This window comes from Myxine glutinosa, chromosome 7 (assembly GCF_964187855.1).
Source record: "Myxine glutinosa chromosome 7, kmMyxGlut1.1, whole genome shotgun sequence".
Lineage (NCBI taxonomy): Eukaryota > Metazoa > Chordata > Myxini > Myxiniformes > Myxinidae > Myxine > Myxine glutinosa.
Window position 1 is genome coordinate 23,858,854 of NC_136267.1, and position 12,623 is coordinate 23,871,476.

Below are 12,623 nucleotides of genomic sequence, written 5' to 3' on the forward strand. Positions count from 1 at the left end.
CGTACTTTATTTCATTAAACCATTATTTGTTGCATTTCATTTGTTTAATGTTGATTTCCCTTGTCTCGTTTCTGTGTTTGTGGGTTCGAGGAATAAACCAGTGTGGCGGCCGTCCGTAAAGGTAAGAACTTTGGTCCCGTCCCGCGTTCGCCAAAAACGATCGCGATTTCCGACTTATTTGCCTTGGGGTTAAAGCAAACTGTTCGGCTATCTGCCGCCCGTGATCTTAATCACCGGCAACACGACAATATTCTTCAAAAACTAAAAAAAAACATTGCAATTCCAACTTTTCTGGAACGTATCCTCCTATCTCGGATGGATGGCGAGGACCCCCTGTTTACGCTTCAAAAACGAAAGAACTGCTCAACCAAATCCAATCAAATTTTGCATGCCGCCTAAGGGTACCCCACGGATGGTTTTTGTTAGGGTAGCATATTTGGGGAAGGGGGTTCAAGGTGGAATGAAGACTCAAATTCTCTCTATGAAAATGTGCATCGTATATTGCCACCAGTGGTAGCCTGTATTACAAATCATCTTATGTGAAGAAAGTTTAAACAACATGGTGAAGTTGAAATCTGAGGGAGAATAATTCAAAATTTTCAAAATGTTTCATTTCACTCAATTGAAATTGAGGTTAAAACCAAAGCAAACAACAATGAGCTTCACAGTGAAGTGGAGGTGATTATTGCTCATTCCATATATAATTTATCAGCAAGGATGGCTGATGAAGATGGGAGGCAAGATGGTCTCGCGTTGCGCACACTCGCCTCGAAACTGTCTATCCAGGATTTGAATCTCGGCCCAGATATAAACTGTCAGCTCAATGTTTCACGTGCAGGGACAGGCATCAATTTGTCTGCTCTATTTGTTTAAAATGCTGAACGTCAAGCAAGGAAGCAGCACGTATCATTTTAGAAGTCTTTGGTATGACTTGGCTGAGGTTCATGCCAAATTCCCAGACTCGGTGCAGACACTCTGAACATTCATTTAGGGATTTTCGGTTGAAGGAACATTTTCACTGAGCATTCCTCCACCAAAGATTGTCCCATCCAGCCGGTACGGTGCAATGGCTGCTGAAATCAGTCCAAAGGAAGAGGACAGTGTTAAGGTGATCTGTATAACAAACAACGGCATCTGGGAAGATGTCACATCTCAAGCAACAGAAGCTTATTGCAGAGCGACGTGTGAAGCCAGAAGCATTCCAGTCACAAATCACTGGCTTGAATGAAAACAGTGACTGCATCACCAAGGTAAATATCTGAAATGGTAGATAAAGTAGCTCGGAAGGGATATCAGTGAAGCAGAGCACAGACTATCCCTATGTGTGGTGAAATGTGGCTGTCAGAGGGGCCTCCAGGTATGCAGACACACCTCTAAGCTGTCTTACCTGTGTTTAAATCCCAAACCAGCTATAAAATGTCATCTCAGTGTTTCACAGGCAGGGTGATTCATCCTCAATGTGTGTGCGGACCTCGGGTGGATGCTAAATTGGGAATCCCATCTTTTGGCCTTAGTTGGTAGACGTTAGATCCCAAGGTGTCCATCAGCCTTCGCCGGCACCCGAGCAAAATTACAAATTCCTCCCATAACCTCAGTCGAACATCAGGCCTGGTCAGGTGGTTCGTGAAAGAATTGAGCCAAACTTTCCTTCCACCACGCCCAACCCCGCAAGAATGTGGGAATAACTGCATTCAACATTCAACCCACAGCATTTAACCCCTGACTACCACTTCTCCTTCTCCCTCCTTTTGCTTTAAATATTTCCCTATTGATTCTTGTCTTTTTGCACTTGTTGTTTTCATGTTTTCATAAATGAATTATTATTATTATTATTAACTGTGGCCATTAGGAAAAAGAAGTTGCCTAACCAAGGTGATGTTACCTGACTTCCCAGCAGGTGGAAGATCACCTCAGGAAAATCAGAGCGAATAGAACAGAATGTTTGTGAAGTACATCATATTGTCCTTTGATTAAATCTGTCAGCAAAGCGACGGGTAGTTTTACTCGTCCTCTATAAATGAAACGATAAACAGAAAAATAATATGCAACAAATAAAGGAAATTACATTTTTAAATTGTGCATCATCAACACATTTAACAGCAAGACAGAAACCTCTCTCATTGAATGTCTTTGTGACCACGATAACGAGCTGAAGGAGTCGAGCTTAACCCTCTGGATGGCTGAGGTGGAAAGTTTGAATGGTCAAGAATGTAAAATTATCGACTCTCCTTTCCACAGGTGCTTTTTGTATACTAATGTGTAGTAGCAACGTCTCTTCAGCGGTTCATTGCAGGTACATTTCCATGACAATGTAGTTGATAAAATGAGCACAACAAAGGTTGATGTGTGGAGTGATTGGGTGTTTCCACGACAGATGAGAACGCGACCAATCACTGTGCAGTCATCTGATTCATGTCTGCAAGTTTTGGCTGTTTCAGTGACGTCACTTCATGTGTTCCCTAAAGGACACGCCCTAATGGACAGTTTTTTTAGTGTGTGTACAAGATCGAGGTTCGTGTAAGAGCTAACATTAATCACAAAAAACAAACGGACACAAAAATACATAATAAAGGAAACGGGAGACAAGATGGGGAGAGAGAGAGAAGCCCAACAACAGTTGAAAACAGGGACATCGGGAGATCTGTGGGAGGGGGAGGGCTTGGGAGGAGGAGGCATGTCAAGGGTTGAGGTAAAAAAACAAAAACACATGGCCACTGCTAGGACTTGCAGGAAAGAAGTCGATATTTTAATAAAGTGGATCTGGGGTGAAATTAACACGGGTAGAGAAGATCAAGGTTTTGGATGGGGGAAGATAAGAGATGGTGGTGAACAGCTGTTTTAAAGACCTGGAGGGAGGGGTGGGATTGAAGGGAGTGGGGCAGTTTGTTCCAGAGGGGGAAAAAAGAGGATTGAAAGAGTGAAGGTGAGAAGAGAGCCTATATTTTGGTAGTTTCACCATAAGAGGGTTGCAGGCAGATCTTGTGCGACCTGTGGGAATATTTGGGGGACAGAGCACAGAGAGAGCTGGGGGAGCAAGGCCGGAGAGGAGTCGGTAGAAGACAGAAAGACCACCAACCTGCCTGTGGTGAGTGAGTGAAAGGCCCTTGGAGTTAGCTTCATCGCGGGAGATTCCAATGATTCTGAACGCTTTGGTTTCAACAGCGTGAAGACGAGCTAGGTGTGAGGCAGGAGCACCGGCCCACAGGGGAGAGCAGTACTCCATTGAGCTGCGGAAGAAAGCCTTGTATGTGGTGAGGAGCTCAGGTGTGCCAAGGAAGGACTTCGCACGACGGAGGATGCCCAGTCGGCGACTGGCATTGGAGGCCAGCTTGGAAATGTGGTTTTCCCAGGAAAGATCATGGCAGAAAGTGTGACCCAAAGCTTTGCTTGTGGGCTGTAACACAAAACATTGCAGTTTCTGCCAATTGAAAAAAACCTCATACCAGTTCTCCTGAATGATGTTCTCCTGAATTTTCTGCACCAGTTTCCAAATCCTCGGTTCTGTTGTAGAAAGCGCACATCTAAGATCTGCCTCGCATTCAAGGCGGTTCCGAGCCTTTGTCTTCAGCTGCACCAACGTTGAGAAGCCTGATTCACAAAGATAAGTTGTTGCAAAGGGCAGGAGTTTCCGAAGGCATTCCTTTGCAATGTTGGGGTAGCTTCCCATCATTTTTGACCAAAACTCAGGGATAGAGGAAGCTTCAAAGACATCTCTACATCCAGAATCATTTTGAAATTCAATCGGTTCATCTTGCAGGTCATCCTGGACGTCACTGACTTTAACAAGAAAAGGATTCCTCATGAGCGCCAGTCCTTCTCTTCCAATTTCTGGAAAGTACTGCAGAAATTCTTCTCGGAGACAGCTGAGGTGTGTCACAACATCCTTTGCAACGCCAGGATCCAACGGCTCATTAAGAGTGACTTCTGAAAGAGATTCGAACATGGTAAAGTTCCCTTCCTCAGCCTTTCCTTTCCAGTTTTCAAGCTTCTGTAGCAATGCACTGAGAGTGTCAATGAACTCAATGATAGTTGTCCCCTTTCCTTGCAGCTTTAGATTCAGTCTGCTCAGTTGATCAAAAATATCCACAAGGTATGCGAGGCAAAAGACCCACAGCTTTTCATGGAAGGAAGCTTCAGGTTTGTGCTTTTCTTGCATCTGTAGGAAACTCTGCATCTCTTCTCGGAGTTCAAACACTCGTACCACAACATTTCCTTTTGATAGCCAACGCACCTTGGTGTAGTAAAGCAGGTTCTTATGCTCTGAATCCATTTCTGTGCACAATTGCTTGAGCAGTCGGGAATTCAAAGCACTGCTTTTCACGTAGTTCACAATTTTGATGACTTGTTCAAGAACATCCTGAAGATGAGATGGAAGGGTATTTGAAGCAAGAGCTTGCCAATGAATCAGACAATGAACAGACATGATGCCTGGAGATAGATTTCGAACAAGCGCATGGAAGCCACTTTTTGCTCCTAGCCTAGCTGGGGCGCCATCGGTGCACACTCCACAGAGATTGTGCCAGTTCAGTTCCTCGTGGTCAAAGAACTCTGATACTTTTTCCATCACATCCACAGCTCTGGTATTTCTTTCGAGAGAACGGCAGAATAAGAATTCTTCCTTGATGGAATCACCCTTCACATACCGGACGAAGGCAAGAAGCTGGAAACAGGATGAAACATCTGTGGATTCATCCAACTGAATTGAGAAAAATCCAATTGCAGCGTCTTTGATTTCAGCAATCACCTGTTCCTTTATGTCGCAAGACAAGTCAGCAATCTTCCTTTGAACCGTATTATTTGACAGAGGAGTTTTGTTGAACTTTTTTCAGCTTCTTCTCCAAGCAGAATCCTAGCCATCTTCAGAGCACATGGCTTGATCAGAGTCTCTCCGACTGTGTGAGGTTTCTTCGGTTGCGCAATGAGGAGGCTGACGGCGTAAGAAGCCTCCGTAAGACGCTTGTTTTGCTGAAAGAATGTTCCACTTTGATCCAAGCACTGTGCTTCACGTTCTCTTCCATTCGCTTGAAGAAGTCCACATCCTTGTGTTGATGATGTGGATGAATCTTCTCCAAATGGAGCTTCAACTTCGATGGCCGCAAAGATTGATTTCCATGAACTTTCTGGCACAGGACGCATTGTCCCTTTAATTCTCCATGACCATGTAAGGATGTGAATCCAAACTTTATGTTTTGCTCATCATATCCTCGTTTTGTCATTTCAGAAGGGTTTTTGGAAGAAGAAAAAAAAGGAAAAACATTTTTAAAAAACAAGACTAAAAAATATATGCAGGGAATAGTGGGTGGCTACCACTGGCCACCACCAACACACACACACAGAATTGAACTCTTGTTTTAGGCCTTGTGCATGAAAAGATTATATTATTTGGGCAAATATTGGGCAGTCTCTGTGGCCCACCTGGAAAACGTGCTGTGGCCCACCAGTGGGCCATGGCACACTGATTGGGAACCCATGCCATAGGAGGAGAGTTTGGTGAGCAGAGCGGGGTGCCAGACCGTATTGAAGGCACGTGATATGTCAAGGGAGACAGCTCTAATTTCCTGTTTGACATTGAGGACCTCCATCCATTGTTGAGACAGTAGAAGCAGCATGTCCAGAGTAGAATGACCTGGTCTGAATTCAAATTGATGATCGGAGATCAAGCCATTGGAGAAGAGGAAGGATTTGATATCCGATGCAATGATGGATTCCATGACTTTGCTGATAATTGGGAGCAGGCTGATTGGTCTGCAGTTGCAAGGATATGTTTTGGCACATTTTTTGTGCAAAGCGGTAATGTTTGCTGATTTCCAAGCTGAAGGCAGATGGCCTTGAGCAAAAGAGAGGGTGAAGAGAACAGAGAGAGGGTGAGATGGAGTGGCAGAGCATGATTTTAGGACCTGTGGGCTGATGCCGTCTGCTCCAGTTGCAGAATCAGAGTCGAGGTTTGACAGCAATTTATCCACCTTGTCAGGAGAGAAGGCCACAGAGTCCACGAGCATCTGGGTTCGACTGGGTATGGTGAGTACAGAGAGAGATGGGGTTGGGTCACAAGATTTTGAGGCAAACACAGATTTGAGGCATTCAGCCTTTTCACGTGCGGAGTCAGCTGTGTAGCCATTTGAGGTAAGGGAGGGGATGGTGTGGGAACAAACACCAGAAACAGATTTGACCTGATGCCACCAGGATTTGGAAGATGGAGACAGGTTTGAGAGTTCAGTCTTGAGAGTAAAGAGATATTGTTTCCTGGCTCTCCTGAGGGTAGACACACACTTGTTCTGGGCTTTGTTAAAGGAAATGAGATTGCCTTCCATTGGATTTGCCTTCTAGGAGGCGAAGGCAAGTTGTTTCAGGGCAACAGCCTCACCACAAGATTTCGTGTACCATGGATGGGAGGAAGGGTAGGACAACTGAAGACGAGATGGGATAAATCTGTGCATGAGGGAGAGCAGTTTACTTTGGAAGAATTCCCAGGATGAGTTCATGTCAGAAGCAGTAGAGATGCGAGACTAGTCCAGATGATTGATGGCTGCTTGAAGACCATGCCAGTCAGCCTGAGTGAAATGCCAGACTTGGCGACACTGAGGGAGGCTCTCTGAGAATGGCCAGAGAGACGTCCACTTTAACAAGCAAATGATTGGAAGAACCGATTGGAGCAGAAGAAGAGCAGCAGACATTTGCAGGGATGTTTGTCATAACCAAGTCCAGAAGAGAAGATACTCCATTGGCTGAGATCCGGGTTGGGAAATTGACAGATTTTGTCAGTCCCAGTTGGTTGCAGAAGTCCTTTGCTGAGGTGCCATGGCTGGTGTGGGAGGTACCCACACCCAGCCAGTTGGCATGATGACAGTTGAAATCGCCACATATGAGGAAGAGAGAGTTGGGATGAGTAGATCGAAGTTGGTCCATGTTATCAGACAGCGAGATGTATATGGAGTCATCACTGTTTGGTCGATGGCACAACACACATTTGAACAAAAGGTGGGAGCGAAGGGGAAGCCGTAGCCAGAGGTACTCCTGGGGGTGGGGTGGAGAGAGGGCAGTGCAGGGAGAGTGAGGAAGAGAGTTTTTGATAAGGAGAGCAACCCCACCTCCAGGACGAGGCTCGGGTCTATCATACCTGAGGAGGGAGTAACCAGGAGGAGATATTAAGGAATCAGAGACATCTTGAAGGAGGAAAGTTTCTGTTAAGCAGATTGAGTCTGGTTTGTCAGAAGCAACCTGTATGGAGAGATCAGTCATGTTTGAGCGAAGGCCCCGGATGTTTGAGGTCCACATCGTTAATGAAGAGAAAGGGGAAGCATCAGATACAGGACAGGGAGGGGTTGGGTAAGATGAGGGAGAGGAGGAGGAGGTTGGGAGAGCTGTTGATAGTGTGTCGGAGATTTCAGAAGAGCTTGGAGAAAGGGAAGGATGAGGAGGACGAAAGATTTGATGGTGATTGGATGAGGTACTGATGAGGTGAGGTGTTGTTTGAGAGGAGGCATAGCGAGGAAGAGGGTTAGAGGAGATGGAGGTAAGAGTTGGAAGGGAGAGGAAGTGGAGAGGAGGACGCTTTGAGGAGGATGGGGGAGAGGGGAGAATTGGAAAAGGGAGGGTGGGGAGATTTGAAGGGGAGGGGGGAATTTAGGAGGGGAGGGGTAAGGGGGGAGTTTGGGAGGGGAGGGGTGAGATTTGAAGAGGAAGGGTTAGGGGGGATTTCAGGAGGGGAGGTGCGAGGGGAGAGTTTTGGAGAGGAGGGTGAGGAGGGAGTTTGGGAGGGGAGGGTCAACGGGGGAGATTTGAAAGGGAGGGGCGATGGGGGAGTTTTGGAGGGGAGGGGTGAGTTTGCATTTGAGAAAGTGTTGGACGATTAATGGAAAACGAACATTTATTGCAAAATGAGTTTCTTGTGATTTTCGCGTCAGAGATCCGTTTGAAAACGTTGGAGGAGGGGTGGAATGCACGTGAGTTTCGGGAATGTACGAAGGCAGAACTGTAAGAGATTGAATTTTTATTTGAAGTGAAGAGATTTGATGAGCAAATCGAAAATAACCTTTTAAAGAAAAAGAAGAAAAGTGTGTTGTAATATACAACAGAATACAACACTGAAGGTGAAAGTTCAAACATTTTAAAACTAAACTGTGAAAACTATCTGGGGAAATTCCTTAAATGAGGGCATGAAAGATTCCTCAGGGGGATTAAGGATTTCAGGAGAGGTTCAGAGCAGGAACAGAAGAATAGGAGATTAACAGCCAGGAGAGCAGAGAACGAAGGAACAGGGAGGTGTATAAGCAATTGTGATAGTATGGGAGAAGGGGCCTACTTTTTAAATTTTTCGTGAATATTTTTTGAAGGTTAGGTGAAAGTGGATCAGAGGAAGAAAGAGAAAGTTGAAGGAGTATGGTGAAAACTAAAATTGGAAAGGTGTCGGCTGGAGAGGATCGAATTGAGAAGGAAAGAGAGAAAAATAAAAAAAAAACTACCACAGCATTTTGCAGCGCCATGCAATACCCTCTGGTACACGCCGAGTTGGTCAGGGGTTCATCCTACATCCAATGACCCTAAACACACCTCCAGGCTATGTCAAATCTACCTTTGAGGAAAAGAACAAGACGGTCGGCTTCAAATCATGGAATGGTCAGCACAGTCTCCAGACTCAAAGCCCATCGAGCTGGTTTGGGATGAACTGGACAGAAGGGTGAAAGCAAAGCAAACTCCAAGTGCAACACATTTGTGGGAACTTTTGCAACACTGTTGGGAAGAACTTCCCGAACAATATTGGATTTCCATTGTAGAAAGAATGCCATGAGTGTGTTCGGCGGTTATATCTGCAAAAGGGGCTGCTTTGCCGAGTCAAAAATTTAAAATAAATTTTGTGAAACAAAATGATTCTATGATTTTTCTTTTTTATCTCCTATTGTTTATTTGTTCTATACTTAATTTCAGAGTACATTGAGACATTAAACTGCGTAAATTTCAATAAAAACTAGAAAAATTGAGGTGTTCTAAAACTTTTGATCAGTCGTGTAAGTATAATTATATATATATGAAAAATACTGTCCGTCAGTCCGCAAGTCCGTCCATCAGTCCGTGAAGCCTCAGAATGTGTCTCTCGATGACTTACTGTTTGAAAGTTGCACACTCACGACACGCAAGTCTATTAATTATTATGAAACATTGTAACGCACCTTTTAAACCTTTAGACCCTTTAGACTGCTGTAAACCCTGGGACATTTGAAGGCCATTTAGACCATTTCGTTAGACATTTACATCCTTTAGACCCCTATAGACCTTCAGACCTCTTAAGACCCGATTGACCCCCAAGATGCTTTCAGACCCCTCAGACCCCTTTTACCTTTAGACACCTTTAGACACCTTTGGACTCCTCTACTCCTTCGAACTTTTATACCCTTTAGTTTCGACCCTAGATCATTTCGACCTTTACACCCCTTAAGTCCCTTGACTAAATATTTAGATTACTTGGTGTTGGACCGTTGACCCTTTTAAACCAGCAACCACTTAGATCTTTTCACACACTTTAGACCTGAAGACCATCTTGAACCTTTTAGACGCATCCTACACCAACATCGATAGTCTTCTTGCTAAACACTGGCGATACTTTTTTCAGAAAGCCGAGTCGAGGGATCTTCCTAAGACCGAAACTGCATAAACAACAAAATAATTACCTTTCTTACAGGTTGTGGTGGTTCGTGGTCATTGGTTGACTCCACATCTTGATTCGCGACCCTTCAGCTCCACGTAAAGCGCCTCTTCATGATGTGAACAGTAGCGTGTGCTTGGTAATTGCCCTTCGTGTATCGATAAGAGAATATAGATTAATCAGGATTAGAAGATGCGCTTTCTCCACTCCAACCGTCAATCAAAACGATATTTATGACGTTGGACTCATGGACGTAGCCATGGCAACGTGTACGCATAATCAAGATGTTGTTTCGTGCAATGTCTGTTTTGTTTATAAAATGTAATATCACGAATATTACAAATACATTTCTGCAAAATAATTGTTTGTATTATGATTGGTGTAAACCATGACAAAACAGCAACTCAGGTGCAGTCATCTATCTATATACAGTCACGTGAAAAAGTAAGTACACCCCATGTAAAGTTTTGACTTTTTCAACATATTTCAACATACAGCTATTTGATCTTCATTTCAACAATATTGATAGATAAAGGTGATATAATATAACAAATATCATGAAACATTTACATTTTGTAGTCCATTGTATAATTTAAATGAACATAAATGCAAATTTCGCATGTGGAAAAAGTAAGTACACCCCGACATTTATCACCACTTCAAATACCTAAAATTAGAATCAGGTGCACCAGCTCAGGTGCAAATGATTAGAACATCGTTAGAGAGGATCTTGGAGGAACCTGTCTTATTTAAACTTCAGACATTTCGTTTGGTTTGCTCTTTGTTGTTGAAGTGTGCGGCGTCACCATGCTGAGATCAAAAGAGCTCTCTGAGGCCTTCAGAAAGAAGGTTATAGATGCCTACGAGTCTGGGAAGGGATTTAAAAAGATCTCCAAACAATTTGAAATCAATCATTCGACTGTCCGGAAGATCATCTACAAGTGGAGAAGATTCCAAACAACTGCCAGCTTGTTCAGGCCAGGCCGCCCCAGCAAGTTCAGCCCGAGAGCAGCGCGCAAGATGCTGAAAGAAGTCTCTCAGAACCTCAGAATGTCATCACGGCACCTACAGGAAGCTCTTGCCACTGTTGATGTCAAAGTGCACGAGTCTACCATTAGAAAGAGGCTGCACAAATTTGATCTCCATGGGAGGTGTGCCAGGAGGAAACCTTTCCTGTCCAGAAAGAAAATCAGGGCAAGACTAAAGTTTGCCAATGAACACCTAGGGAAAGACCAGCACTTCTGGAACAATGTGCTTTGGACAGATGAGTCAAAGGTAGAGCTATTTGGCCACAGTACCAGAAGACATGGTTGGCGAAAACCAAAGACAGCATTTGACCACAAGAACCTGATACCAACTGTAAAGCATGGTGGTGGAAATATTATGGTTTGGGGCAGCTTTGCTGCATCAGCGCCTGGGCAGCTCACCATCATAGAATCCACTATGAATTCTTCATTTTACCAGAGGGTGCTTGAGGATAATGTGAGGCCATCTGTCGGAAAGTTGAAGCTCAACCGAAGGTGGACCTTGCAACATGACAATGACCCTAAGCATACCAGTAAATCCACCAAGGAATGGCTGAAAAGAAAGAAATGGAGGGTTCTGGAATGGCCAAGTCAAAGCCCGGATCTAAATCCCATCGAGATGTTGTGGGGGGATTTGAAACGAGCTGTGCATGCAAGAAAACCCTCAAACATCGCACAGCTGAAATACTTCTGCATGGAGGAGTGGGCAAACATTTCTCCCAGTCGATATCAGAGACTGGCAGACAGTTATAAGAAACGCCTACTTGAGGTTGTTTCTGCCAAAGGGGGCAATACCACCTATTAGAGCCAAGGGTGTACTTACTTTTTCCACATGCGAAATTTGCATTTATGTTTATTTAAATTATACAACGGACTACAAAATGTAAATGTTTCATGATATTTGTTATATTATATCACCTTTATCTATCAATATTGTTGAAATGAAGATCAAATAGTTGTATGTTGAAATATGTTGAAAAAGTCAAAACTTTACATGGGGTGTACTTACTTTTTCACGTGACTGTATCTCCATATCTGGGCAGAGTCTGTGTTGTCACTGAACTACTCCCTCAAACTTTTGTTTCCTTGGTGTTGAAATGTTTTTTTAATGAAAGGATCGAAATCTCGATGAAAATCGGAGCCCAGCTGATGATCCGGGCAGTTGGAAAACCAGTCAATTGCTCCATAATAATACCCATGATTTTGGAATGAGATGGTAATAATTTTATTAAGGGTAATAACTTAAGGTAATAACTTTTAATATAAAATGGCTTTGACAAGTACTTTCAAGTACATAATATACAATCTTGGACAAAAATATTGACACCCTTGCACTTTTTTCAAATAATGAACCATTTTTCCTGAAAATAAGTTGAGATTCACAAAAGTATTTGGTCTCCACAATTCTTTATTTCACTGTTAACATTACAGAACCTTTGTTTTTGATTCAGAATTTAATATATTGTAGCGGCTACCGCTGGGTTTACACAATCGCCTTGCACCTACCAAGGACGCGGAGCGATCACCATGCCGGGCTCGTCCAGGACGCCCGGGCAGGCCCGCGCTCAACTTGCCAGGCCTCGGCTGGGACGCCCGGGCATGTCCGCCCTCGACTTGCCAGGCCGTGGCCAGGACGCCCGGCCACGCCCCCTCTCGCCTTTCCCAGGCAAACGCTCCGGGATAATGTGTGTATATATATTGCTGCCCGATAAACGGGCTTTTCAGAGTACCCGAGTTGTTTTGTGACAATAAAGAAACTCGGACGGATTCCAGCTTTTTGTCGCGTCCATTCTTCCGATTGACGTGGGAGCACAGCCCCTACATTGGTGACCGACCGACATGGACACGGCAGTTGCCCTTAAACTGCCTACCTTCTGGGAGGCTCACGCGGCAGTTTGGTTCGCCCAGGCGGACTCCCTGTTCGCCCTGCGAGGCATCACGGCCGACGACACCCGCTT

At 44.4% G+C, this 12,623-nt stretch overlaps 1 protein-coding gene across 1 annotated transcript; it reads right to left on the reverse strand.

Annotated features, from left to right (window-relative positions):
* Positions 1-987: 987 nt before the first annotated feature.
* On the reverse strand, positions 988-5,136 carry LOC137430712 (zinc finger BED domain-containing protein 5-like). The gene is made up of 3 exons (XM_068121489.2): positions 4,855-5,136; positions 3,437-4,660; positions 988-1,134 (listed from the first exon to the last, which is right to left on the reverse strand). The coding sequence occupies exons 1-3, from the start codon at positions 5,134-5,136 to the stop codon at positions 988-990; spliced, it is 1,653 nt and encodes a 550-aa protein (XP_067977590.2).
* Positions 5,137-12,623: the final 7,487 nt, after the last annotated feature.